Source organism: Alosa sapidissima, chromosome 1 (genome assembly GCF_018492685.1).
Source record: "Alosa sapidissima isolate fAloSap1 chromosome 1, fAloSap1.pri, whole genome shotgun sequence".
In the NCBI taxonomy this organism is placed as follows: domain Eukaryota; kingdom Metazoa; phylum Chordata; class Actinopteri; order Clupeiformes; family Clupeidae; genus Alosa; species Alosa sapidissima.
The window spans coordinates 48,889,688-48,916,071 of record NC_055957.1 but is presented as its reverse complement, the minus strand read 5'-3'; the positions used below and the strand labels follow the sequence as shown (position 1 = coordinate 48,916,071).

The window sequence follows — 26,384 nt, the reverse complement described above, 5'->3', positions numbered from 1 at the left end:
CCATCCGCAGTCTGGCACCGGTACTTGGAGATGGCTGCTTGTTGCTCTGGAAAGACCCACTCATTGGCTGGAGAGCAATTTCGCTGGTCTGGACGATTGGAGAGGCTTGCTCACTGCTCTCGCCAGTTGGGGAGTGCTACTTCTGGACAACTGGAGACACCTGTTCTTGCTGCTCTGGATGACTGGTGAGGGCTTTTGACACATTCAGACAAGGCAGCTTGCAGGACAGCCACCACAGGAACAGCAGTGCTCTTTTCTTTATTGGGCTGAAGAGGCTGGTACTATTCTGCTTCACATGGCTGTTTAGACATGTCTGCATGACCATTTAAATGGCTAGTTCAGTGATGAGAAATCTTGAGGAGTCTCAAGTCACAAAGCCATCTGAACCCCTCCAGATCTTTGAAATTCATTAGCCAGGCAAGGGATGTGGGATCAATGTACAGCAGGAAATGTCTTCCATCGAGGTAGAAATGGCAGATGCTCAGGATCGCCGGCAACAGCTCTCTTCAACCGTCACAGTAATTTTGTTCAGGGCAGCTGATTGAGCAGCTAAAGTAGGCGACTACTTGTTCACTGTAACCTACCTTCTGGGAGAGCACTGTAAGGAGTCCTAATGTTTCTATACTGATCAAACTCCTGATCATGTGAACTGTTGATTAATTACTCTACCACATGATGGTATGACCTCATGGTGGGCCCATTGTCACATATGGCTGCTACAACAACTTTTGATTATATCTATAACCTTTGCCTTTTTCACAGGAGAAACTAACTAGGAAGTAGGAAATGTAATTATGACCGCCGCGCAGCAAAGCGGTGGTCATATAGGTTTAGTCAGATTTTTTCTTTTCCGCATGTCCAAATTTCCGTCAAGGATTCCCGGGACACTGAAAGACCGGGGTATATGAAACTTGGTGGGCATGTAACCCCATATGGATAGCATGGAACCATCGTTTTTCGTTTTGATCTGTAGCCCCCCCGCTGTACTGGACCCCCCGAAAGGAGGGTAGGGCAGACACAGTTTTCTGTGAATATCTTGAGAACTGTAGGGCCTAGGATGACCAATTTTTTCCGTATGTTTGCCTCCAGGGGTCATGTTAACCCATTCCATGTGCACACATGTACATAAACAGATACACACGCACACACATACATTCACAGTAATCATACGTATGACACATACTCACACAGTAGACATATGTACGCATGCATGCACATGCACAAACACACATACGCAGGCAAACACACAAGCACGCACACACACACACACACCCACACACATAAACATAAACGTGTACACGCACACATGCACACAATTCAAGAATTTTTCAGAACTATGAACAGGCAAGATGGGGGGTGGGGTTGTATAAAATGAATTTTACATGTGAAATCTATGAACTAATCATGTTTTGGTACTTGTCTAGCAGATACCAGTGAGAATTGAGTGTGGATAATGCAATTTAGTAAGACAGTTAGAATCATATAGGCCTTTCAGCGTGATTTATTTTTGTGGAAAAAATGTGCTGGACTGGGCGGCGGTCATATTTTGTACCACTCTGCGGTACATCTAGTTCATTTAGATGTACCTTCTATAATGTATTGGATGAATAGCTTGTATCTGACAAATAAATTGTTATGCTTTGACCCGCATAGTTTTCTAGAATTTCTTTAGATATCCCTCAATGTTTAAGATGTGCCAGGGGGAACGGCTAGGATTAGTCCCTAGGGCCGTGGGGGCTAAATCAGTGAAAGTAGGCATGCTACCAGGAGAACTGGCCATCGTATTGTACTGTGGTGGGTCACTGATTTTATTAGTAGTCTGGAATTAGACAGCTAACCTTAGCACACCCTGAACCCTCTGTAGCTTCGGTAAGATGTTCTGTCCAGATGAGTATAGTGGTCCAGGCCAGCACTATAGCCTCTGACCAACTTTCACACTAGGATCATTACTCAGTAAATGGTGCCTCCCGAATTAATCGGCCGAGGAGGGCCTTGCACACTATTCTTGGGGAAGTTGAGTCTAATTAAATAGCTAGAAGGCATTCTTGTAACAGTATTGTGGGTAGGCCTACATCGGCCTACTATGGATAGTAATATTACTTTGACTGAAACTTCTCCATATCTAGCGGGGTCAGATTCATTAGGTTAACAGGGGTTCTATAATCAATTGTTATTTCCAACAGCGCGCGGAAGCTTCACGATTTCCTTCGACCACTCCCAGTTCCCTCATTGGTCCTGACGAGTGACGTCTTACAGCACTAACCAGAGCCCAACATCCCTGGAAACTGTGTGGTGGCCATAGCAACTCGGGGTAAGGGGGTACCACCACAGCAGCCACAGCCAGTGTAGCCCAAAACTGGTCAAATGCAGTGGTGCAGTGCGTAGTCCTCTCCCCAAGGGAATGGCTCGCTATCTGCGTTAGTCAATGCAGCAGCAGGATGGCGGTCGTGGCAAAATCTTTGACAAACCGTCTGTAATAAGACACCAGCGCCAAGAAACTATAGCTACATGTATGTAGTTTCTTCCACCTCTGACAGGACACTGGCAATGGTTGGCAACACAGGCAGTCTCTGGACTTTGAATGGCATAGAGATGGTGGTGGTATATGTGTGTGAGTGTGTCTGTTGTGACGCCCCACCTCTACCGTGCTGGGTCTGCCTCTTTCTCCCTTGCTGGCTATGATATTGTTTGTGGCTTGATCTTGTCTGTTCCTGTCTTGGCCTGTAGGAGGAGCTGTGGAGGTTCTAACGAGTGGCTAATTGATGGACTAATAGACCTCTGAAGTTCGCCTACAAAAAAGCTGCCATCTTTGACATCCGGTATCTGGCGATTTTTCCTATGGGAAAATAACATGGAGATTTTGAATGATCACACCTGTTAAACTCTCGCGGGGATGAAAAAGTCTGAAATGTAGACATTTTCCTGAACACACTTTTGTCCTCTGCCTTCGAGTGGATACTGTGATCTCCGGAAAGCGGCACACTTAGATTTTTGGAATGCAACTTGCCATAGGTAGTTAGGTTCAATTAACAACCGGATCTCCTTATATGGGCAAAGATGGCCGTTTTGGTTCATTTTTGTAGGCGAACTTCAGAGGTCTATTGGAGATTGCATAAAATCAGTGCTCTCCAGTTGGTTCTGTCTCTCTTGCACCACACTCATGAACACACTCTCGGCAGGGCTGGCTGCAGCTCTGCGCCTTTACTTTTTGCACTACATACCCATATGCTGACATATGGCACTTTGCTTTGCCTTGCACATACTGACTTTGTAAATATCTCATTTAATAAATATACTTTCGTTTAAACCACTTTGGTGTGGTCTCCCCTTCATGTCGTGCTTACTCCGAGCCAAGTGGTTTCAACACTGTGTAGAAAGCCCCTACATGGGCAGTGGATAAATTTCAACAATGCAGGCCTCCTGGATGTTGGCCAGTCAGAATGGATGCTGGACTGCTTTACTCGCAACAAGCACTTATTGGATGGGTCTTTTCTTTCTTTCACCATGGCTATCTCCTGTCACCGTGGAGATGACCTGGTGGTCTTGACTTCTTGGTACCTGGGAGGCGTTATTTGAGGATGACAGTCCTCCCATTGGGTCACTGTGTTTTAAAGGTGCTCTAAGCGATGGTACATGTTTTTTAGGCTAAACCATTTTATGTCACTTACTGCAAACAACACCTAACCAACCGCTAGCTGTCTGTGTCCTGAATACACTGTAAAAAAACACGATCTCTGTGGACAGCCCAGGCTCCAAAAACAAAACCAACCTGGGCAAACTTATCCGATAAAAACATAACAAACCGTTCCAGCAAATCACAGACGAGATGCGCGTTTAGGAGAGATTAAATTGCACGGGAGCAGCACGGGAGGGAGGAGGAGGAAGTAGAGAGCTAGCTCTCTGTTTTGTTTGAAAGTCAACAGAAGTGACTTTACCCACCATCGCTTAGAGCACCTTTAATGTGGGCTGAGGAGTGGGTTTATGGGTCACTGATTCTGGGCAGTAGTGTGCCACATGTGCAGCCTGTCCACAAGGGTAGGGGTTGCATCTAGTCTTGCAGCTCCCAGAACTCTGGTTTAGAGCACTGTGGGATGCGTGTTGATGACATGCTTCGCCTGCCCATCCACAACCAGACAGGTGGGAGAGTTTTGGGCAGGTGTCTTTCAGTCGCTTTTGCCACAAACCGCAGATGAATGCCTGAAGTGTGAGTTTCTTTAATTGGTTGTAGCTGAACCTGGGGTTGTCCCAATGAGTGTGGAGCCACAAATGCCCCCAAACTTTTTCTCTCACACCTGCGTTGAGTCGGGAGATTATCTAGGGCATCGTCTGCAAACACCAAGCAACCTAATTGGTGATTGTGGGCCAACTTACTTGTTCTCCTGGTGGCAGATCGATCAGCACCGAGAGGGCCTTTTCAGAGTGAGTGCCACTTGGACACAGGTTTCTTCTACTGACCATTGAGGTTCGCTGCCAGCTGCACTTGGACAAGGCAAGATTAGTAGCAGGCCTTCGCCATTAAATGCAGTAGCTTTGTGGCTGTTTGCTTTGGCATCTCCACTGTCATCAAACTGGTGACTCGCTGGTCGAAGTAGTTTCTCACCGAATGAGCATTCCTCCAGGCTAGTGCAGCCTTGCAGGTGTGTCCAGTCCTCAGTTTGACTCCAATGCAGGTGGTACGTTACTCTATTCCTGTGCTGGTTATGGGACTGACTGACACACCCAGGAAAACGTCACTGGGCTCTAACTGGGCAAATCACTAAACATTTTTTATATAGCCTAGAATAGAGTGATAAACCACTCCTTCACTCACATTGCAAATTAATTCACACAACAAGGAACACAGCACAAGCTAAAATAATCTGTATTTTGGTGTAGGAATTAGGAGTTGGCCCACATGTTTGAAATATGCAGAGGAAAACAAGTTTGTGCTATGGCCCATATAATGCATTTTTGTATTTTACAGAGATATTGTGCTTCCAGAAAACTCAACACTTGATACATTGTGACACTGAATAGGGCTATGGCATACAGGCTTTGAAATCAAAATGAATGTGTCTGCTATTTTATGTGAAAATCTAATCTATTTTAGAAATGTTGATATCAAATGCAGTGGATCATTTTGAATGTTTGAATGTTGCCATTGAGAGGAATGAGTAATGCTTGCAGAAAGAGAGAGAGAATTTCTATATGCAAATGATCATAATTTTGAGAAGTTTTGATATTTGGGAAAGCAGTTATAACAGTGTCCATCACTTGGAGTTATTTAACAGTGTGTCCTCGGCATTCTGAAATTGCACTATTTCGGAAATGTAGCCTATAGGCTACATAGCTATAGGCCTATTATATAGCCTATAAAATGAAAAACTAGTTTGAACTATAGGAGCCATTAGACCAAAATGCCAATGACATTCCAGTTTATGACGATTCTGTTTCAGCTGGTTGCAACTTGCCGTACGAGTCCAGTATAGGCTCATTGATTGTCCTCTATTAATTTCGCGATGTTCTCATAATAAACCATTGGTTTTACCGGTGGGCGGGATTTACAATATTGAGTTTGTATTCCTCTCCATCTGACGATTATCACAGTCAGATGGAGTGGACGCAGATCTCGCCTTTTCGCCTCTGAAATCCATCTCTCCCTTCCCTCCCTCCCCTCCATTTTTCCTTTTTTTTTTTTTTATAAAATCCGTTGACAATTCTCCTGTGACCGTGGCACTGTGCTTCCCTCAGCCGGTCAGTCGTCACTGGACGCTGCTCAAATTAATGGCGGCCTCTCCGGAGGGAGACACAGATCGCCGACCGATCAGAAGAGTCCGGTCCAAGAGCGATACGCCCTACCTCGCCGAAGCTAGGATCTCTTTCAACCTGCAGACAGGTAGGGTGCTTCTGGAGTATGCATGCGCGGATTCAAATTGTATAGTATCCTGGTGACTTGGATAGCCTCTAACATAGTTGGATGTGAGGTGCCCTGTAATGAATTTGGTCCACGACGAGCAGTTTTGTTCAGGGAAATCAGTTTTGAGCAATGCAATTGTTGGGGTTGTTCTCTGCGGTGCTGGATGCTCGGGCTTCAGCTGTCTGTCTGGCTGAAACATGCAGCTTAATGTCACGGCATCTCATTTCACACCATGACTGGTATAGCCTACGTATCTCAAACACCCGTTTTTAAACAGTAGGTTTAACTTAAGCAGAGTTTTAAAACGTGTTGCTACATTCTTTCCACAGATCAAGCTGGGTGGGATAAGATGCCTGGCTATTTATTTTAGTGGAAACAATGTAGGCTATGTAGCCTATTTTACAAATAACAAATGTAAAGTTTGATTATGTCTATAGGGTAGGCTACCTAAGAGCTGTGTAGGCTACCCTCGCTGTCCAATTCTGTTAGCTACATAATAAGACAAAGTCGAAAATCACAGTGTGAGCGAGTAGTCACATGATTTTTTGGTAGCCTACATCAGATTGTTTCTGCGTTTGATATAACGGTGCATGCACAATCTTGATATTTTCGTATCAGATATGAGTTGAGGTGTAGTATAGGCTATGGCTCATTAATTGTGCAGATGTTTTACCGCACGAGGTGCATTGCATCTCTTGTTGCCATGGTGACTTGGCATAAATGTATGGCTGAGTCATTAGCCCACACTGTTAGGCACCTGCAAGTCATCGACGGAATTGAGAGGTCTTTTCATTGTGTTAACTAATCTTCTTCACCGCGTTAATCAGTAAAGGCTAGTGTTAAATGCGCGGCATCTAGATTTAAACTCAGAAACATTTTCCTTAGCGCATCTCTTGTGGCGACATGTTCATTTTATGTTGAACTGGATTAAATTGGCATGAAGAATCAACACTCTTAAAATGTCTTAAAACTCTTAAAACAGTGGGATTTAGGCTATGTTCGCGTCTGGCTACTGCTTCACCCGCACAGCAGCCTGCGTTTGTAGCCTACGTGCGTGGTAAAGTAGTGTCACACCCCCTGGGATCCACTAAATGTTCATCAGTTGTTGTCTGGCCTTAGCAGCATCATGTCCCAGGATGTTTTGACTGAATTAGCCTAGGTCTACTGCATATCTGATGTAGCCTAATGGAGCTGCCTTCTCTGCGTTGCTGTAACTCACTGTGACATTAGATAGTCCTAATTGCTCTGACATTTACCTTGTTGTGTAAGCACAACCGTATTGATTTAAATAGAGCTTTGTGTGCCAAATTTAGATAGACTGTCTGGTCACCTCAGATGCACACGTCCACCCCTCCCATCCTAACCACTCTTACCAAATAGGCTTATGCTGTATTGGTCATAGCTACTACGCCCTGTGATTGAGCACATGGAAATACAGAATAGACTGCAATGCTCATCAGTCAGTCTTGTCTATCTGTCTTCAGAGACCAACTCGTCATTGTACCGCTGTTCTTGCTAGAGTAGTATGAACAGGAAAACAGAGAGAGTTTTCTTCCCACTCATAATTGTTGTTACAGTGTGCCCCGGTGACTATTTTTCAAGGCAACCAACTTGCCATATGGAAATTTGTCTCTGCTGGTCTTTGATGATGCAATACTACTATGAGCAGCTGTAATGATGCAAGACCTAAGATCCTGCTGCATCTTGAATCTCTGATGAGAGATGGGGAGAAATCAGCAAAGTTGGCTCAGATGGAGAGGGGGGGTGAGGGTGCTGAGTTTAGCAGGTGGTGCGAGGAGAGAGGAAGATGGCCAGGTGGTTGTGTGGAAACAAGGTCACACTCTGAGAAGCCCCACTGTGACCCTGTGCTCTTCCATCAGGCCTCTTTAATGAGCCCTCCACCCTGCAGAGAGGCGCCCGCTGCGAGGACTAGATGTCGCATTAGGAACACCCAAGGTACAGTGATGTGACTCATTTGTTGCCTTGATGATTTGAGCGTTTTTTGTTGCTGTTGCTGTCTGGATCCCAACTTCATAATTCTCATACACACTCACACAGCAGGATGAAAGATTATTGTATGTCCATCAAGTCTTTATGTTTAAATGATTGTAGACTTAGTGAGTTTTCATTGTATCATTTAACATTGTGTCTAAATATGACTGTATGCTGGTCTTTACATGTTTTATTTCATACTGATACACACACACACACACACACACACACAGACACACACACACAATCTCTCTCACACATTCTCTCTCACTCTTTCTCTCTCGCTTTCTCCCTCTCTGTCTCTCTCTCTCTCTCACACACACACACACATACACACACACACACACACACACACACACACACACACACACACGTAAACACGCACACTCAAACAAATCACAACAAGTAAGCAAGTCCTGCAGGAGAGACATACTTTAAAGATACACATTCCTGCTGAGGTATGCAGAGTGAAGCACAGAGTTGGTGAGACTGTATTGATCTGGAGTCAACAAAGTGTTTGCACCAACATACACAACAGCACCTTCCTCCTGCATCGATAAAATGCTAGCCCTCTCAGTTTCTCTGGGTCTAATTCTGTACCCCCTGGATGAGATCAGGCTGTTCGGTTGGGACTGCACAACCAGACTTTTGTTAGTTGGGATGGGATGAAATATTTTGGTTTGAATAAACAAATGCTGGAATGTAAAAAGGTTCTGAATGTCAAATAATTTGCTTATGTGAATGAAGAAGTTACATAAAGTAATGGGTGATTCATATCAGTTTATCCACCCCTAGAATAAATTAATTCTATCTCCTAGAAGGAAATAATCAAAACAAAAATCTGCAAAAAAGCTAAATGCTACAGATAAAAAAGGCCTTTAACTTTGTTTTTCCCAACTGCCTTTGACAGGAGTGCACAGGCTATCTGCCCTACTAGGACTGGCAGCCTCTTATCAGAAACAATGTTAATGCAACACTGCCAAACTGTAGCAGCCAATTCATCCCTGATGCCTGATCACCTCATAATGCAATCAGATGCAGGGGTGAGCTCTCCAGATGTAGTGGCGGGATAATCTGATCTCAGCCTGAGATTAGATAAGACTCCACATTGCCTGCCATTTGAATCACACTTAAATCTCAATTTGGATGAAGCATTGCTTTTAATAGACTTTGGGGGCTTCCTGTCTCTAGTTTCACAGTTGGTGGTGACTAGTATAAGTATAAGTATATATACTCTTTTAATCCCATGAGGGAAATTTGGTCTCTGCATTTATCCCAATCTGTGAATTAGTGAAACACACTCAGCACACAGTGAGGCGAAGCACACACTAATCCCAACGCAGTGAGCTGCCTGCTATAGCGGCACTCGGAGAGCAGTGAGGGGTTAGGTGCCTTGCTCAAGGCCACTTCAGCCGCTTACTGGTCGGGGATTGAAACGGCAACGGAAAACGGCCTCCGGTTCCAAGCCCGAAGCCCTAACCAGTAAGCCACGGCTGCCCCCCCCCAAGGTTAGGTAATGTATCAGTGTGAAGACACTGTGAAATTGCGGGGCTAAGTCTTGGATCTGAATGCCCATTCCTTTAAACATTGTGAAATCTTTGAGTTGAAACAATGTCAAACATGAGACGGCAGATAGGGTGAATTTCGGAGCGGTGCCTGAGTCACAGGAGGGAGCCCTCTGATTGGTGTGGGTGAGAATGCACACTGCACTAGCCCTGGGGCCAGCGGGCTGATGACATCATCGCTTTGTATTGTGTATATGGCTAGCTTTGGCACAGCTGTTCCAAAGATCTTGGAATACTCACCGCCTCAATCCTCCCTGGCGGTTCCAATGGCAAGGCCAGCTGGAATGGACCGACTGAACAGATGTGATCCTGAGGAGGACCAGGAAGGAGGCAGGGGAGGAAGAAAGGGCATGTCAGTGCGCATGCATATGAATACACAAGTAGTGACTCAGAAGAAAAACCCTGAACTCTATCTCCCTGTGCATACCTTTATATATGTGGGTATAAAGGTATGCAATCATGTGCATCATGTGTGATCCCTAAATATGCAAACATACACACTGATGGCCATGTTTGGAATCTGTGTAGAGACATATTGTGCTCCTATTGTAAGCACTGAGTCTTCAGAACCGTATTTATAAAGGACATCATCTTGCAGACCTGGTTAATCTTATGCTGTAGATATATGTTATTATGTGACCCTGCAACTGGTTATATAATCCCATCAGCCATCTCCACTTGTCCGGGTATTTTGTAATCAACTAAGCTTCCTTACCTCTCCTTCATGCCATGCTGTGTGTGTGTGTGTGTGAGAGAGAGAGAGAGAGAGACCCTGCCATCTTCCTAGCATGTGTGTAATTCTGTGTACTGTGTTCTGTGCATTGTATTAGCACGCATGAGTATCATTATCAGTGACCAACTACACTAAGTAGAGAGAGCTTTTGTGTAATATACTAATAATTCATAATTCATATAGACAAATCTAATATCTATGTAAACATCACTCCCTCTGGAGACAGAAACAGATGTGTGGGGATAAGCCTAGGCTATTTTCTGCTAACTGAGACTAAGTCCTCTTTTAGTTATTTTGTAGCAGATTAGATAGAGATGGATTAAAGTGAGATATTTTAGTGTGTTAGCGTTTCATGCAGAACACAATTTCTCTGCCATTCAGCACATTCTGTTATTTCTGTGTGCGTGTGGAATCTGCAAAAGGTAGTTCTCTCCTTATGTGTACACAAACCACGCATTACAGCTGTGTGTGTGTGTCTGTGTGCTACCATGCCCTTTTGTGTAATGTATTATTGTGAGATGCAGATGGGTTTGGGCTGCTTGGTCAGAATGCAAATAAGAGTCTGCATTGCAGAGGGTGGACACACACACACACACACACACACATACACACACCTTTACAACTACCCAGCAATTACACACACACACATCTCTAGGCAAATAATGAAGTAGTAGATGGTATGTAAGTGTGTTTGTGGGTGTGGCTGTATGAGAGTGTGAGTGTGAGTGCAATGTCTGATACATACAGTATTTGTATGGCTTTCACAGCATGGGTTCGGAGTGTGCCTCCAGCTACTCTCTGAAATTCCAGCCTGTGGGAATTCTCTCCCAGGAGAAAAAATCTTTCCTGCTCGCTTTCCTACTACTCTAGCGGTTTCTCTCCACCTCTCTCCATCTCTCTCTCTCAAACACAGAGAGCCAATTTACAGAACAGTAGCCTATATTCCTATATTAATGTTTTATGATCTTATTTCAAAGCCCTCCTAAGTTAAGAATAGTCTGGTCAGTTTAGGGCAAATGGCTGAAAAAAATGAATAACATTTGAGCCAATGTTTTTCTGTTCATTTAGGGCCTAATAAACAAAAAATGCAAGGAGCCCAAAAAATGATGTGGGGGAAGGCCGTGAAACGGTCTGAAAAGATGCAGAAACACCACATTTATATTAGTGTTATGAACAAGCATAGGCCCTAAAACATTTACTTTTTGAGATCTTCTCGAAAAAATAGTTTTCGAATGGTGCACAGGCCACGTTTCATGTATCATAGATTGATTGATAGATACGTTATTGATCCCCAAGGGGACATTCAAGGTCCCAGTAGCTTAAGACATCACAACATACACTACAACATAAACAGGATGACAAAATAACAAATCCACTAATAAGGACAGTAAAAGACACTAAATCAAGGATCCATGTGAATGTACGAAGGATGTATAAGCATGAAGCTCTTGCGTGACAGGGCAGGGACTGACCCTGTGTTTCAACATGCAGTGGTAAGGTGCTCTATGAGGTGTGTGTCATGGTGGTAGTGCAAATAAGTCCAACAGTGCAGGGATAAAGTCTAGAGACCAGCAATAAAAATGGACAATATAAGAGACCTGCATTAAATATGGACAATATAAGACAAAAATGTAAGCATAGTAATATAACAGTTATAATTATACAATAGGTTTGAAGTATTCAGCCATTGGTCAAGCATGAAGTTAGACCACAGTGGAGGGAGGGGTTGTGCATGTGGGTAATATAGCCCGTAAAGTAAACAGTGGCGAGTGGACAGTCCGTACACAACATTGTAGGATGTCATAAATGTGTAGAAGAGGGTGGAGGCAGATAGACTAAGCAGATAAGTCAATCTCTTCTCTTCCCTTTCGTGAAGTATTGAAGAGTCTGTCAGTTGTGCATGGCAGTGAGCGTAGTCTCCAACTGGTCAAGCTCTTCTGCTTGATGATAGTGCTGTGGAGTGGATGACAGTCATTGTCTAAGATGTTGATTAGTTTGTTCAGGGTCCTTTTGTCTGATATTGAAGTGAGGCACTCCAGTTCAGCTCCCACAACAGAGCCAGCTTTCCTTACCAGCCTGTCCAGTCGTCCAGCATCCCTCTTCTTAGGGCTTCCTCCCCAGCATACCACAGCATAGCAGAGGCCGTGGCAACAACAGACTGGTATAACATCCAGAGGAGCTTGCTGCAGACATTGAAGGACCGCAGCCACCTCAGGAAATACAGCCTGCTCTGCCCTTTCCTGTAGAGTGCTTCAGTGTTGACTGACCAGTCCAGTTCATTGTCCAGGTGTAACCCAGATACTTGTAAGTGTTTACCACCTTCACATTGACCCCCTCAATGGTGACTGGCAGCAGAGCGGGCTTAGACCTCCAGAAATCCACCACCATCTCCTTGGTCTTAGCCGTGTTGAGTTGTAGGTGGTTGAGTTTGCACCATTGCACCAGGCTCCTGTATTCCTCCTCTTGCCCATCCCTGATACACCCCACAATTGCAGTATTATCCGAAAACTTCTGCATTGGGCATGACTCTGTGTTGTAGCAGAAGTCTGACGTATACATGGTGAACAGGACTGGAGAGAGCACAGTTCCCTGTGGAGCTCTGGTGCTGATAATCACAGTGTCAGAGAGGCAGTTCTTCAGTCTGACGAACCGTGGCCGCTCTGTCAGGTAGTCTGACTGCAATCCAGGATACCAGGTAAGCGTCCACACCCATCTTCAGGAGCTTGTCACCCAGTCTGAGGGGTTGAATGGTGTTAAAAGCACTGGAGAAGTCAAAGAACATGATTCTCACAGCACTTTTCCCCTTGTCTAGGTGAGAATGTGTCCTGTGTAGGAGATAAGTGATGGCATCGTCCACGCCCACTTTTTCCTGGTATGCAAACTGTAGTGGGTCTAGTGCATGGCATACCTGGGGTCTGAGTATCCCAAAAACCAGTCGCTCCATGGTCTTCATCACATGTGATAACTGCCATCACCTTATAAAAACCTATAATTTTTGGACCTTCACTTGGTTTGCATTGTTTCTTAGAAGGTTGTTGGGGTCATCATCTTCTAACAAAGAGCCTTAATCAACATAAGCACTAGTACTGTATGCCCCATGAGTAGATTTAGAGCCTTTGCCCAAACAAACTGCATGGCTTTCATGAGTAGATTTACAGAAAAAGGTGGCTTGGGCGCTGACTGATTCAGTGATAGAAAGGGTTTTTCACGAATATCTCAGAAATAAAAGGTTTTAGGGCCTATGTTTCTTCATAACACTAATATAAATGTGTGGCCACGAACTGTGGCCGCTCTGTCAGGTAGTCTGCAATCCAGGATACCAGGTAATCGTCCTGGTACCACTAACAAGGCTCAAAATAGCACCACACTTCCACGGTAGCATAATGAGGGGCCCTACATGTAAACCGAAGCATTGAGAACGTTGTAAGTGTACAGACAGTTTATTAAAAAGATAGTTTAGAAACAGTACCGTTCACGTATACAAGCGGGTGCCATCTTGGGAAAACAGTCACGTGACAGTTCAGCTCGCGTTGCTCCAGTCCAACATCGTGCAACGTGAGCTGAATTGTCACGTGACTGTTTTCCCAAGATGGTGCCAGACTAGCGTTTAACGCTTATTAGCGGTTTGTGGTAAAACTGGTCACGCTCGATTAGCATGAAAACATATCCCAGAGAACGAACGAACTCGGTACACATGTGTTATTAACCCCTAGGTTCATTTTGCGCCGGAATTGTCCTTTAATCAACTTAAGCACTAGTATGCCCCATGATTAGATTTAGAGCTTTTGCCCAAACAAACTGCATGGCTTTCATGAGTAGATTTACAGAAAAAGGTGGCTTGGGCGCTGACTGATTCAGTGATAGAAAAGGTTTTTCACGAATATCTCAGAAATTAAAGGTTTTAATAACACTAATATAAATTTCAGCATCTTTTAAGCCGAAAACCAACTCTCTGTGACCTTCAGGAGCCAAGATACAGAAGTGGGTCTAAAAAGTGGGCGTGGCCGTTTCAGGGCCTTCCCCCACCTAATTTTTTGGTCTCCTTGCATTTTTTCTTTATTGGGCCCTAAATGAACAGAAAAACATTTGCTCAAATGGTAATCATGATTTGCAGCCTTGACCCCATTTTTGCCCCAAACTGACCAGACTACAAGGAGCTACTCACTTTTGTTTTCACATTTGTCTCTTCATATTAATCTTTAGTTGGCTTGTATATCTTTGAGAACAGAAGTGCATAATCATCTACAGTACATGCATTGTCAAGTGACAAGTACAAATGTCTCATCTTGTGGAACCCTTGTGAAAGTGAAATTAACTGCAGATGATGGACTGGTTATTTGCTTCCACAATGCCTTTCATGTGTAGCCTACCCCAGTGGAAATGAGTTCTCATGCAGTTTGCACTTCTGCTTCCCATTCCAGATACACAAGGTGTTAAATGCCTTGTGCTATAGGCAGGGGATTTCCCACAATGGCCAATCAACAACCAAGCCTATTTCACATTACACAGCATGATGCAAGATTCAACGACGGCAGTCACAAAGGATCCGGAAAGGCTCTCCTTCACGGTACAACATGTACTGCCACAGGGACAAACATCACATCAAACAAAGAAGTGCCACTTCAGAAACACAGCGACAAGATTAGCATATCTCAGAGTCTAGGAGCGCCTCGCCCACTTTGCTAACTTTGCTACAGTACAAAGCTCCTAACACTTTTTCTCCACTGGTCTTAAGTGTGTTTGCCAGCCTAGTTAGAAGAATAGAATATACTTTAATGTCCCCATGGGGAAATTTGTCTTGGACTCATCAGAGCATAACCCAGTGATAGACATACATCAACAAGTGCATGACAGAGAACACATTACATAATAAATAGGAACATTGACAACATGAGCTACACAACACAGAGGAGCCCATTGGCACAATAATGTAAACAGAGATTTTATAATGAGAAGACACAGCACTCAAAGAATCTCCCATAGAAATGTATGGGGTTAGTTCGTAACACAAACATGGCAGTTGTCTACACATATTCCCCCCCTTTTGCTGCCAAAAGTTGACATGTGAATACATTGTGCCAATCATGTGGTATGTTGTGAATACATCGTATCAATCATCTCGTGATCTCGCAGCTGGAGCGAGGTTGGTGTGTCGTGATTTGTGAAGCCCCACGAATCACGACACATGCAGTTCTGTTCACATGCAGTTCTGCTCGAAATAGATGCCCGATAAGTGCCTGAAAAGCGTTACAATATGGCCGCGGAGGGACTTGCCTAAAAGGACTTTGATGTAAACTGCCCCCTTGCTGGTTCAATTTAACTTAATCCTTCCAGAGACTTCCTCTATCGTATCTTCAAAGGGGATAGTTAGCTTGATACATGTGATGTGCTCATTCTCAGACTACAACACCATGTCTGGGGTGAAAGTAGTCATAACAATACATTGTGGACCTTCTGTTGCCTTCCAACATCTATCATGGGTTTCCAATCCCATGCTTTTCCCCATCTTACATATTACTTGTTTTTGCCCGATTCACACTTTTCTGTCCCTCTTGCAAACATTCTACTATCCCTGTCACTAACCGGCAAAGAGTTATCCTTAACTCTCTTGTTCTCAAGCAAAAAGACCAGTAATTTAAACATAGTTATGTCTCCAAGTGTAGCGACCCGGGTCAAACTAGTTTTACAATGAGATATGTTTTAAATAGTAATGATCCGTTCATAGCTTCCAGTTTCCGTCTTCACCAACCCATTGACAGAGGTTCTATGGAGTAGGAAGAACATTATAAGTGACTCCAACAATTACTTTAATGCAGTTAGCAACCATGGCACATAGTTCTCTCCAGCTGATCTTCCTTTATAAACACTATGCTAGTTCCTTGAGACACCACTGTTGATCGTGCTGTTCTTGTTTGCGATCTGTCTCTTCTGCTGTGCTGTAGTCTTACTCCATGATTTACTATTAGCAGACCAAACCCTGCGTTTCCACTCTGCACCTGCTGCAGTGGGCCTAGAGCATACAGTACTTAACTGCACCCTGCTGCAGTGGGCCTAGAGCATACAGTACTTAACTGCACCCTGCTGCAGTGGGCCTAGAGCATACAGTACTTAACTGCACCCTTGCTGCAGTGGGCCTAGAGCATACAGTACTTAACTGCACCCTTGTTGCAGTGGGCCTAGAGCATACAGTACTTAACTGCATCCTTGGGTTCCACTTCATCCCTTTTTCACTGCTAGGGCAGTGTTCTTGATGACTGGATCTTTAGACAATGAATTTCTAAGGTTCAAGACCTTTCCTCGGTCATTCAATAAAAAATTGAACCACTTGGCTAAACTCTTCACAGATTTTTCCAAAATAGATGGAATGACCTCAACATCAATATAAAAACTTGTCCTCCACCAGATATCTCCTCATAACTTTCTACATTTGCTCGGTATTGCTTTTTTAATTGAAGCATTACTGTGCTCTCTGTGTTGATTTGTTTTCGTTCTCATGCACCTGTGGACCTGTACTGCCTCGGCAGTAGTGGGGCTGGTAGCCTGTGCATGAGCCAGTATGGGAGGTTGGGAGGTGGAGCACCCAGACTGCAGTCATCCATCCTGGCTGTGGATAGGCAGTCAGGCAGGATCAGCTGTGTGGCCGACGGAGTGAGCGAGTGAGCCGTGGGCGAGCGGCGGCGTGGTGCGGCGGCTCACACAGCACAAGCACAATCACAGCGAGCTGAGGGCGGCACCAGGCCAGACCAGACCAGATGTCTGCTCAGAGCCCCCTGGTAATTATCAGGCTTGTTGTGCCACAGAGGAAGGTGTTGTGTTGTTGTCACACCCTGCTGTGCCTGACACGTAGACACACACACACACACACACACACACACACACACACACACACACACACACGCACACACACACACAGGCAGAAATGTGCTCCCTCATCCACACACACACACACACATGCACATGGGGTTACACTGCAATTGGAATCCTTGTCACATTATTTACATGGATGTCAAGTACATGTCACACTGCAGTCAAGGTATAACATCATTACCTCATGGTGTTACATAACGGTAGACATATTGTGGAGTTCTTTACACATTGAAGTCGGTATATCCATTCAAAGGGGATTTACAAAACATAATTTTATGGGGACCTGCAAATTGTATTTTCATTTAATTTTGAATGGTTGGAATAGTATGACTGAGGAAATGGTCAGGGTCCTTAGTTATTGGCAAGATGCGTGTCCTTGGATGCCTTTTAGATGCTTCCCAGTAATGTGACCATTTGGGAGCCAAACACTTGTGTGCTTTTCTAACTCCTCAAGCAATATGTAATGTCATTTTGGTGTAGTAATGTCATTTTCATTGCATAACGCAACCCAACAAAATTGACACCATTCCCGTCCTGTAATAGCTCGTGTGCACACCCAGATCCTGTCTCTCCCTCTTTGCTGCTTCCCTCTTCCCTGTCAGAGAGTGGAGAGGCAGTAGGATTCTGCAGTAATGGCGTGCCAGTGAACACCCCTGCTGTGCAGTCAGGCTTTTTCGGAGAGGGGAAGGCGGCACGGCCATAAAGTTATTGATCATAGTCGTAGTCACAGTGGCAGGTCTTCTCTGCGGCACGCTCTGCATTTCAATGAGGAAGGCAGGCACGCTGTTCCTCGGAATAGAAACGTGTTAGGAAGTTCCCCCCGGCTGACAGTGTTCGCTCGCGACTGTTACCCAGGCCCTTTGAGTCGTCTTCACAGTCCTCTCATAGATCTAACCTCACTCACTATGGGAGACTAGGTAGGTCGCGGGGTGGTAAATGTTTGAAACAGTTGCCTTGATATCTAATGAAGACAGCAACGTGCAGATTCACTTGAAAAATACCAAGTTGATGAGGAAAATGCATTCATTCATTAATTTTTTGCTGTGTTATTGTCCTGTATTGCTCAGGCTCTCGTACGTCACTGGGACATTTCTGGGTGTTGATGAGACAGCAGGCATCATGTTTGTATGTTTGGCTGGCTGAGTGCCAGGTCAGGAGTATGAAGTATACACTCTGTTATTAGAGGGTTGGTTGTGGCTACTGAACCGTGTGTGTGAGGGTCATTAATCTATAGTCTCTGGCCTGTCTCCCTCCACACGTACACACACACACACACACACATACACACACACTCACACAGACACATACTCTCTCTCTCTTTCTCTCACACACACACACACACAATCATACACACACAGACGCACACACACTCATGCACACACTCACATAGGCACACACACTGCCACTTGCACACACACACACACACACAAACCGAGCCTGCGGGTAGCAACTCCAGAGCTGAGTCATCATACGAGCCAGTAAGGCCAGACGGGCAGCCAGGGAAACAGAGTGAAAGAGGAGGAGAGAGTGGGAGAGGGTGCAGAGAGAAAGGGCTTGTAGTACTACCATACTCATAACAGTCCTGTGCATCTTACAGATAGTATGCCTCTGCATAGTGATCCACAAGCATTCAAATGCCCCTTACACTGCAGACTGTAGACTGTATTGGAGTGTAAATTATGCAGTGCAAAAGCATGAATAGACAGTGGCAAGAAACCAATTCATTTGTCTTGATGTAAAACCTCATGGTCAGTCCTCTTTCACTTCACTAGTTCACTGAGCACATCTGCTGTACAACCCCCCCCCCCCCACACACACACACACACACACACAGGTCCATGTGTCTCTCAGTCTGTCTGAATACCAACTCCTTTGTCCGACACAACAACTGTTTCTGAACCGGATGCGGCCCAGATCAGAGCCTAAGGCCCACCACACTGGGAGCCATGATCTGTAGCAGCGCAGCACCGGGCTGGGCAGGGCAGGGGCTCCATCCATAATGCATTGTGTTGCTGCTGTGTGGTTAGCCACCTCTCAGGAGATCGGGAGATCAGACACTCTCCTGGCAGCGGCTGATGTGCTGCGGCCTTACCGCCCGCTCGCTCGCTCACTTGCCACAGCGCCGCTGCTGCTTGCACACATTTGCATCATCTGGGTGTGGAGATCAGAGGCAGAGCTCTCCTCAGCACATCATCTGGGAGATCAGAGGCAGATCTCTCCTCAGCACATCATCTGGGCGTGGAGATCTCTCCTCAGCACATCATCTGGGCGTGGAGATCTCTCCTCAGCACATCATCTGGGCGTGGAGATCTCTCCTCAGCACATCATCTGGGCGTGGAGATCAGAGGCAGAGCTCTCCTCAGCACATCCATTAGTGATGAGTCAGGCTTGAAGTGGGGGATGCAAAAATAAGGCTAAAAAGTGGGAAAGCAGTTTTGTTTTGTCTTAAGATTTTGGAAGTGATTCAAATGGATTTTTGTGTGAGGGAAAAGTTTCTGGAAAGTTGTGTTCTTAACTAGATTTAAAAGTAATCTGTTGTTTTTTTTTTTATAAATAGGTGTAAAAGTATATATTTTACTCTACAACAAACAAAAAATATATTAAGTCACAGTGACTGTACTCAAACTGTAACCATATTGTTTCTTTTGTTTTAAACTTATTTTGTATTTCTACATTTTCCCCAAATTTATATACCAACAAATAATGACCAAGTATATTGAAAGCACAGCTGTATGTTGGCTACATCCTCATAAATCTCTCAGAATGAAATTATTATTATTTTATGTAGTAGTAGTGTTGGCTTGAGAGCTATTCTTACCTTTGAACAGTAGAGTAAACATACTAGGCGTTGCATAGCTTGTTGCCACTGCAAGGCATTCATTTGTAATCACAATATTTTGTCAAAAGAACATGTTCATAATGAATGAATGAATGAATGCATGTTTAACCTGTTGAGGAGTGAATTCTTTAAGACAATGCCGTTCCCCAGAGAGTGAATTATTTTCCTGGCTCCTTCTAGAATTCTACGCGAACGTTCTATAATTTCAGTGTTCTGCAGAAAAGTCCCTGAGGGTAATTGTTGCGTAATGTTATAGAACCTTTTTTGAAAACGTTCTAATCACATATTTGTGATCGTACTCCCAGGGGCCCAGCTGCATCTGATCACATATTTGTCACCGTACTCCTCAACAGGTTAATGCCCTTTCAAAGACCCGGTAAGGGGAAGGTTATAGGTTATGTGCATATACTTCTGGTCTGCTCTGATACCATTTTCTTCAATTCGAAATGTGTCATATTGTCCATGATATTATACCAGTAGAATTCCTCCCCATGATAAGAATTTTGGCATACTGCAATATCAACAATATAGTTGAAGTTACATATATGCCAACATGTTGGCAGCTCCCATATAGAACAGATGAAGCTTAACATCATTAATGTGTGTGACTACCGAAGTAGTTACTCTCACTTTAGCATGTGTGATAATTGTGTGCGTGTGAGAGTGTAAGTGTTGGTGTGTGTTCAAGTGTGTGTGTGTGTCTGTGTGTGTGAAAGAGTGTGTGTGTGAGAGCGAGAGAAAGAGAAAGGGAGCTGAGTATGCAAGTAATTGTGTGCTGTTCACTGCTTTTGCTGCAGTGCCTCCAGACACCTATCCTGCTCAGCTGTCAGACCCAACCGAATGAGCTGGAGTGAGACATCTCCATCAGCCCAATGCAATATGCATGATGAACCCAGAACAGATGTTTTCAGCTCACATGTGCCACACGCCAGTCTTTTTTAATGTACAAATGTACAAATATATTTTTCTAATCCTCTTAAGGTTCTCCAACCACTTACTCAATGCCCCCTTCATACACTCACACATACACACACACACACACACACATTCATTCATTATGAACATGTTGTTCTTTGCACAAAATATCATGAATGAATGCCTTGCAGTGGCAACAAGCTATTCAATTTCTAGTTTCTCTCCCTGTCACAACACATATCACAGCACATTATTTCATGGATCAATAATTTTTCGTCCGAATATGATATCACAGCCGTTGTTGGTTGTCAGCACAGTATGTTTTCTTACAGATTTGTGGAACACATTTTGAGTTGAGGCTGGCAGGTGTCATGCCCGTGAACGCTTGTTGCAGGGTCAGTCACTGCACCTATAACAAAAAGCCTCGCTACACACAGTCCGACACGTGCGCTGCCTCGGCCAGACCCCCTTTTTATATTTCTGCAGCATTGTTCTCATTTGCATCTCAATGCTTTCCCTGCTCTTGTGTGCCTGGAGCTGAGGAGGAGAGAGAGAGATTCTGGGCAGGTCTTCACACCACTGGCTACCTCTTCTGAGTAAGACAACAGAGTCACAAACCATGTGAACTAGCTGTGCATGGTACCGCATGGCTGCGTTATGTGTTCATGTTCCCGCTGAGAGATGTGTGGATGGGGCGACACAGCTCCACAGTGAAGAAGCCTCCAGCACTGTTCTAGTCCAAAGCCTCACAGAGCAAAAGAATGCAGCCTTTTAAACCAATGAATCATGAAATGAAAATGGGTTGTTTGAATGGTTACATCCGTTATGATGTTACTTTTCATTATATTCCTTTGACTCATCTCTCTTGTTGGCTCAGAGGTTTTGTCTTATTGAGGTGCGTTTGCCTGTATTTGACTTTTCTTCCATTTGGAGAGGGGATATGGGATTTTTGTTCATAACAGAGATTGCATCTACAAAAACATCTACAAAAAAACAAAAAGAAAAAAAAAAACCTTCAAAGGCTGACATTGCACCAGTGATCCAGTAATACCATAGGCCATTGAATAAGTACAGACACACACACACACACAGGTCTATTAGAAATAGTTACAGTTGAAAGAATTCAGAACCTGTATCAACTGCTGTGCACAGCTGGTGAGAACACACCCTCTGGGACTGTCAACCATGAACTCATGGTGAAGTACTGCCACCATGTGGTCCTTCTTGGAACTTTTTGTACTGTGAATGCTGCACTCTTTTGACTCACTTGTATGGGCATAAATAAATCAATGTTCTTCTGGTGTAGAAGTCCATACAGAGAAGCCAAGTTGACTTCACATACCTCATTGCAAGATAATGCATGATATTCATGTATGTGCATGGCTCAGGAGCATTATTTTGGTGAACTTGCCCTGATTTCCTTCTCCTCTCCTCCTTGCCTTTCTGTCAGTTCCATTGTGTTTGGAGCCATGAATAATCTGGAGAGCAAAAGCAGGGGAAATTGGAAGCTAGCGAGATGGATGAATATTTAAAAAGCGTGAGAGGACTCTGTAAATGTCATTACAGTAAATATCCTCTTGTATCACCACCAAACACAGAACTGATGCATCAAAACAAAAGCCCTCTGTGCATATCCTCTGTGCCATAGAGGTCAGAGGTACTCTGGACTTCACAGCGTCTCCTAATCCTCTTGAGGAGCTGAGGTGTAAGGGGCAGTCGTGGCCTACTGGTTGGGGCTTGGAACCGAAGGGTTGCCGGTTCGATCCCCGACCAGTGGGAACGGCTGAAGTGCCCTTGAGCAAGGCACCTAACCATTCACTGCTCCTTGAGCGCCGCTGTGGCAAGGCAGCTCACTGCTCCGGGTTAGTGTGTGCTTCACCTCACTGTGTGTTCACTAATTCATGGATGGGATAAATGCAGAGACCAAATTCCTTGTATATGCAAGTATACCTGGCTGAGAAACCTGATTTACATTTGCAGGTTTTTTTTTTCTCAGAAGAATCTCTCCTCCAGGTGGTCTAGGTCCAGGTGGTTGTCGAGAAATGATCTTTGTTTATCAGAGGCTTTCAATTTTGTGAAAGAGGGATGTTGCCTAAAGATAAAAATGACAGAAATGACCATTCATCAGCTGTATTTTTCTGTCATTCTGTTCTGCTCAACGTCATTATACACACATTATACATCAACGTAACATTCACACACTTTGACTGGCAACGTTGTTGAGAAGTATGTGACTGGTATGCTCAGTCAGGGAAGGATCTCTGAAGCACAGTGGGCTGTCTGGCAATAGCTTACCCTCCTCTCTATATAAGTACGTAATCTGAAATGGTAGTGAGGAAGTAACAAAAAAACATTCAAATTAATTTCTAAACTCACCTTTAAATGATTTTTTCTTGTATTTCTTCTAACTCAAACTCATTGACCTTGGCTCATTTTCTGTGAAGAGTGTGTGTGTGTGTGTGTGTGTGTGTGTCTGAGTGTAGGTGCCTGAGTGCGGCAATGTTGTCTTTCTGCACCTGCTGCTATTCCCACACAAAGTATCAAAATTGTTACATTTCAATCACTTTCACCTGTTCTGATTAAGTTCTAAGAAATAAGCACGAATAATGATCAAAAATCTTGTTTCTATTTTTTCACCTTTTTTTTTAAATGGAATTTCCTCATTTTCTCACAAAAAATTAAAATGATCATATGAACAGGGTTAAATGGCAAATATGAACCATAAATGATGTCTATATCGTTGGTAATTGAGCTAAAGGAAACATCTGTTAAGTATTTTTACATAAATTGTTATGGCTGTATTGATTTAAAAGCCTAATAATGTGGTTGGTCCACCAGACCCAGGAACATCTGCTGTGTAACAAAAATATGAACACCTTACAAAGGTTAATTTACCTCAGTGGTTGCAGAATGACTCTCGGCTTAGTCAAATGAGGCTCTGCAGCCCTCAGGTTTATGAATGCGTATAGTGCCCCCTGAGGTAGGGCGTGGTACTGAAGTTTTGCTGTTTGTATAACAAGTGGCCACTAGATAGAGCTATTGGCAAGCCTTTTTGCTCCCAGAGAACATAATTTGGGGCAGACACAGTCATTAACAGATTGGCATTTATCTTCCAGTTGATATGTAGAATGCTGAAGGATTCTTCAGACACATACAGCACATTCTGTAATGGCGTTACACATAATGCACACACTATAGACAAGCGTTACATATAATGCTCACACTATAGACAGATAACCGTAGTATTGGGACACATGCCATCACACCCACATTCTAAATCCATTGGTATTAATATGGAATTGGTACCCCTTTTGTGGCAGCTTCCACTATTTTGGGAAGGATTTCCTCAAGTATCTGTGGAAATTGTTGCCCATTCGTTCAAAAGAGTATTTGTGAGGTCAGGCATGGATGTGGCCTGGCATGCAAAGTCCGTTCTAGTTCATCCCAAAGGTATTTGATGATTTAGAGAACTCTGTTCTCTGCAAGCCATTCAAGTTCTTCCATACCAAAATCACTTAAATATGTCTTTATGGACCTTGCATTGTGCACTGCAGTCATGCTGTTGGAGAGATACTGGCATAATGGTTGTTTGTCATGTAGGGACAGGGCTTAGGTCAGTGAAGGGAAATCTCAATGCTTCCATATATCAATACATTTTGGACAATTATGTTTCCAACCTTTTGGGAACAGTTCAGGGAAGCCCTTTTCGGTTACAGCATGACTGTATGCCAGTACACAAAGCAAGGTCCATAAAGACATTGTTGGACGAGTGTGATGTGGAATAACTTGACTGGCCCATTGAGAACAGGTCTCTTTATGCCTTCAAACACTTTTGGATTTAACTGGAAGATTGGGAGCCAGGCCTTCTTGGCCAACATCCATGCCTGACCTCTTCTGAATAAATGGGCAAAAATGTCTATAGACACTCTAAATGTTGTGGAATTTTTCCCAAAAGAGTGGAATATGTTACAGCATTCTCTTTGGCAAGTGTCTGAATACGTCTGTATGTAGTGTACCTGTTTACACCTCTATAGATGAGGGGATTTAGTGCACAGCTATGGATAGCTGTTGTAATGCACACAAATGCAAAAAGAAAAGACAAAAAAATAGCCCCAGTCCTCATGGATATCTAAGCCAACACAGATGTGCTGTTTGGGGCTATATAAACCCTAACACTTTCTCTTTGCATTCTGCAGTTGCATATCTCTCTGAATGGGCTGTTGTATCCAAGTGCCAAGCCCTCTTCCCCTTCTTTGTGATGTAGATGAGAGATTTTACAGAGATTTACTGAGCAGCATCACCCTCAGGATAGAGGTTTTGTTTTGTCTGTGAATGTGTTGCACATTGACAGTTATAAACAAATCAGATATAGCTTGATTTTTTATGCATGGCACATAATACACAGAAGTGTGCGCACTAAAGATGCAGACCACAATACAAATCAAACACACTATTTTTTTGGGGGGGGAGGGGGGTGAGTGGGAGAGAGAGAGATGGGGAGGGGGTTCGAGAAATGACTTCAGGCTGGAATTGAACCTGAATCTTCATGCACTGCCATATGCAATCACTACAATACAGGACATTTCACATTCACAGTTCAGCTATTTGCATGCGACATCGCCCTGGGACTGCAGGGTTGGTTCTCAGGAAACTACAAAAATGGGATTCAACCTATTCCCGCCAATTAACACATTGCAGCAGAAGTGTGATATGAGTGCAATTTAAGTTGAGCAGTTGAGCGCAAACATCAACATCTTTGCTCTAGGATTGTGAACTTACTGAGGTATTGGGAACTCTAATTATGAAACAACTGAAACATGCACAGTAGCCGTTGTGACAAACCATATCAAATGTTCTGTTTGCTGAAGTTCCTTTATTCCACCCCAGAGTGCTCGGTGTGTGTGTGTGTACTGATGGAGGTAGAAAAGGCATGAGAAAACAGAGGTTCTCCTCTCTGTCAGCTGGTCCCAGCACTCAGTACTTTGGCCTCCTGCATTGGTGCTAATTGAATTTGCACTCCCTGCTGTAGCCAGACCCTTTTGTCTCCACATCTCACAACACTGTGCAGGTGTAATGGACAAAAATGGAACCAAGCTGGATCGCTCTTTCTTTCTCGGTGTGTGTGTGTGCTTACAAATCACATTTGTATGTATTTGCAAAGCCCTATTTACCCAGAGAGAGTGACATACATACAGATGGATGTGTGTGTATATGTGTGTGTGTGTCTGTGAGAGAGAGAGAGAGAGAGTGAGAGAGAGAGAGAAAGAGACTGCCAAGAAATTTGAAACGTTACTTTGTAAAGCACTTGGAGTCTTGGAGCGCCCTATCTTAGTCAACCCCTAACATTGACAATGTCAACATGGTTAAATATGATAGGAAACGTCTCTCAGTTCCATTTAATTCCATCTAATTTAATTACATGGTATACTGTGCGATTTGTTCAAATATATAAATGCCTTAACACAAAAAGTACAGCATATTATATTTCATGAAACAGTAATGGGTCTCAAGTTAACCTGTTTGAGATTGTACAGTTGCATTTACTAACAACAAGGGCTTCCAGGGTAGATACTTCAG

At 43.9% G+C, this 26,384-nt stretch overlaps 1 protein-coding gene across 2 annotated transcripts in view; it reads left to right on the top strand.

The window, feature by feature from the left end:
• The first annotated feature begins 5,603 nt into the window (after nt 1–5,603).
• The window catches only part of LOC121704754 (phosphatase and actin regulator 1-like), a 57,019-nt gene continuing 36,238 nt past the window's right edge, over nt 5,604–26,384 (top strand). The window contains exons 1-2 of one of the 2 annotated variants that reach the window (XM_042085225.1): nt 5,792–5,875; nt 7,777–7,852. In XM_042085225.1, coding sequence (XP_041941159.1) covers nt 7,786–7,852 — 67 coding nt within the window. In that variant the 5' untranslated portion in view covers nt 5,792–5,875; nt 7,777–7,785. Of the gene's footprint in view, nt 5,876–7,776; nt 7,853–26,384 lie in introns of both variants that reach the window. The other variant, XM_042085216.1, reaches the window with a different exon arrangement.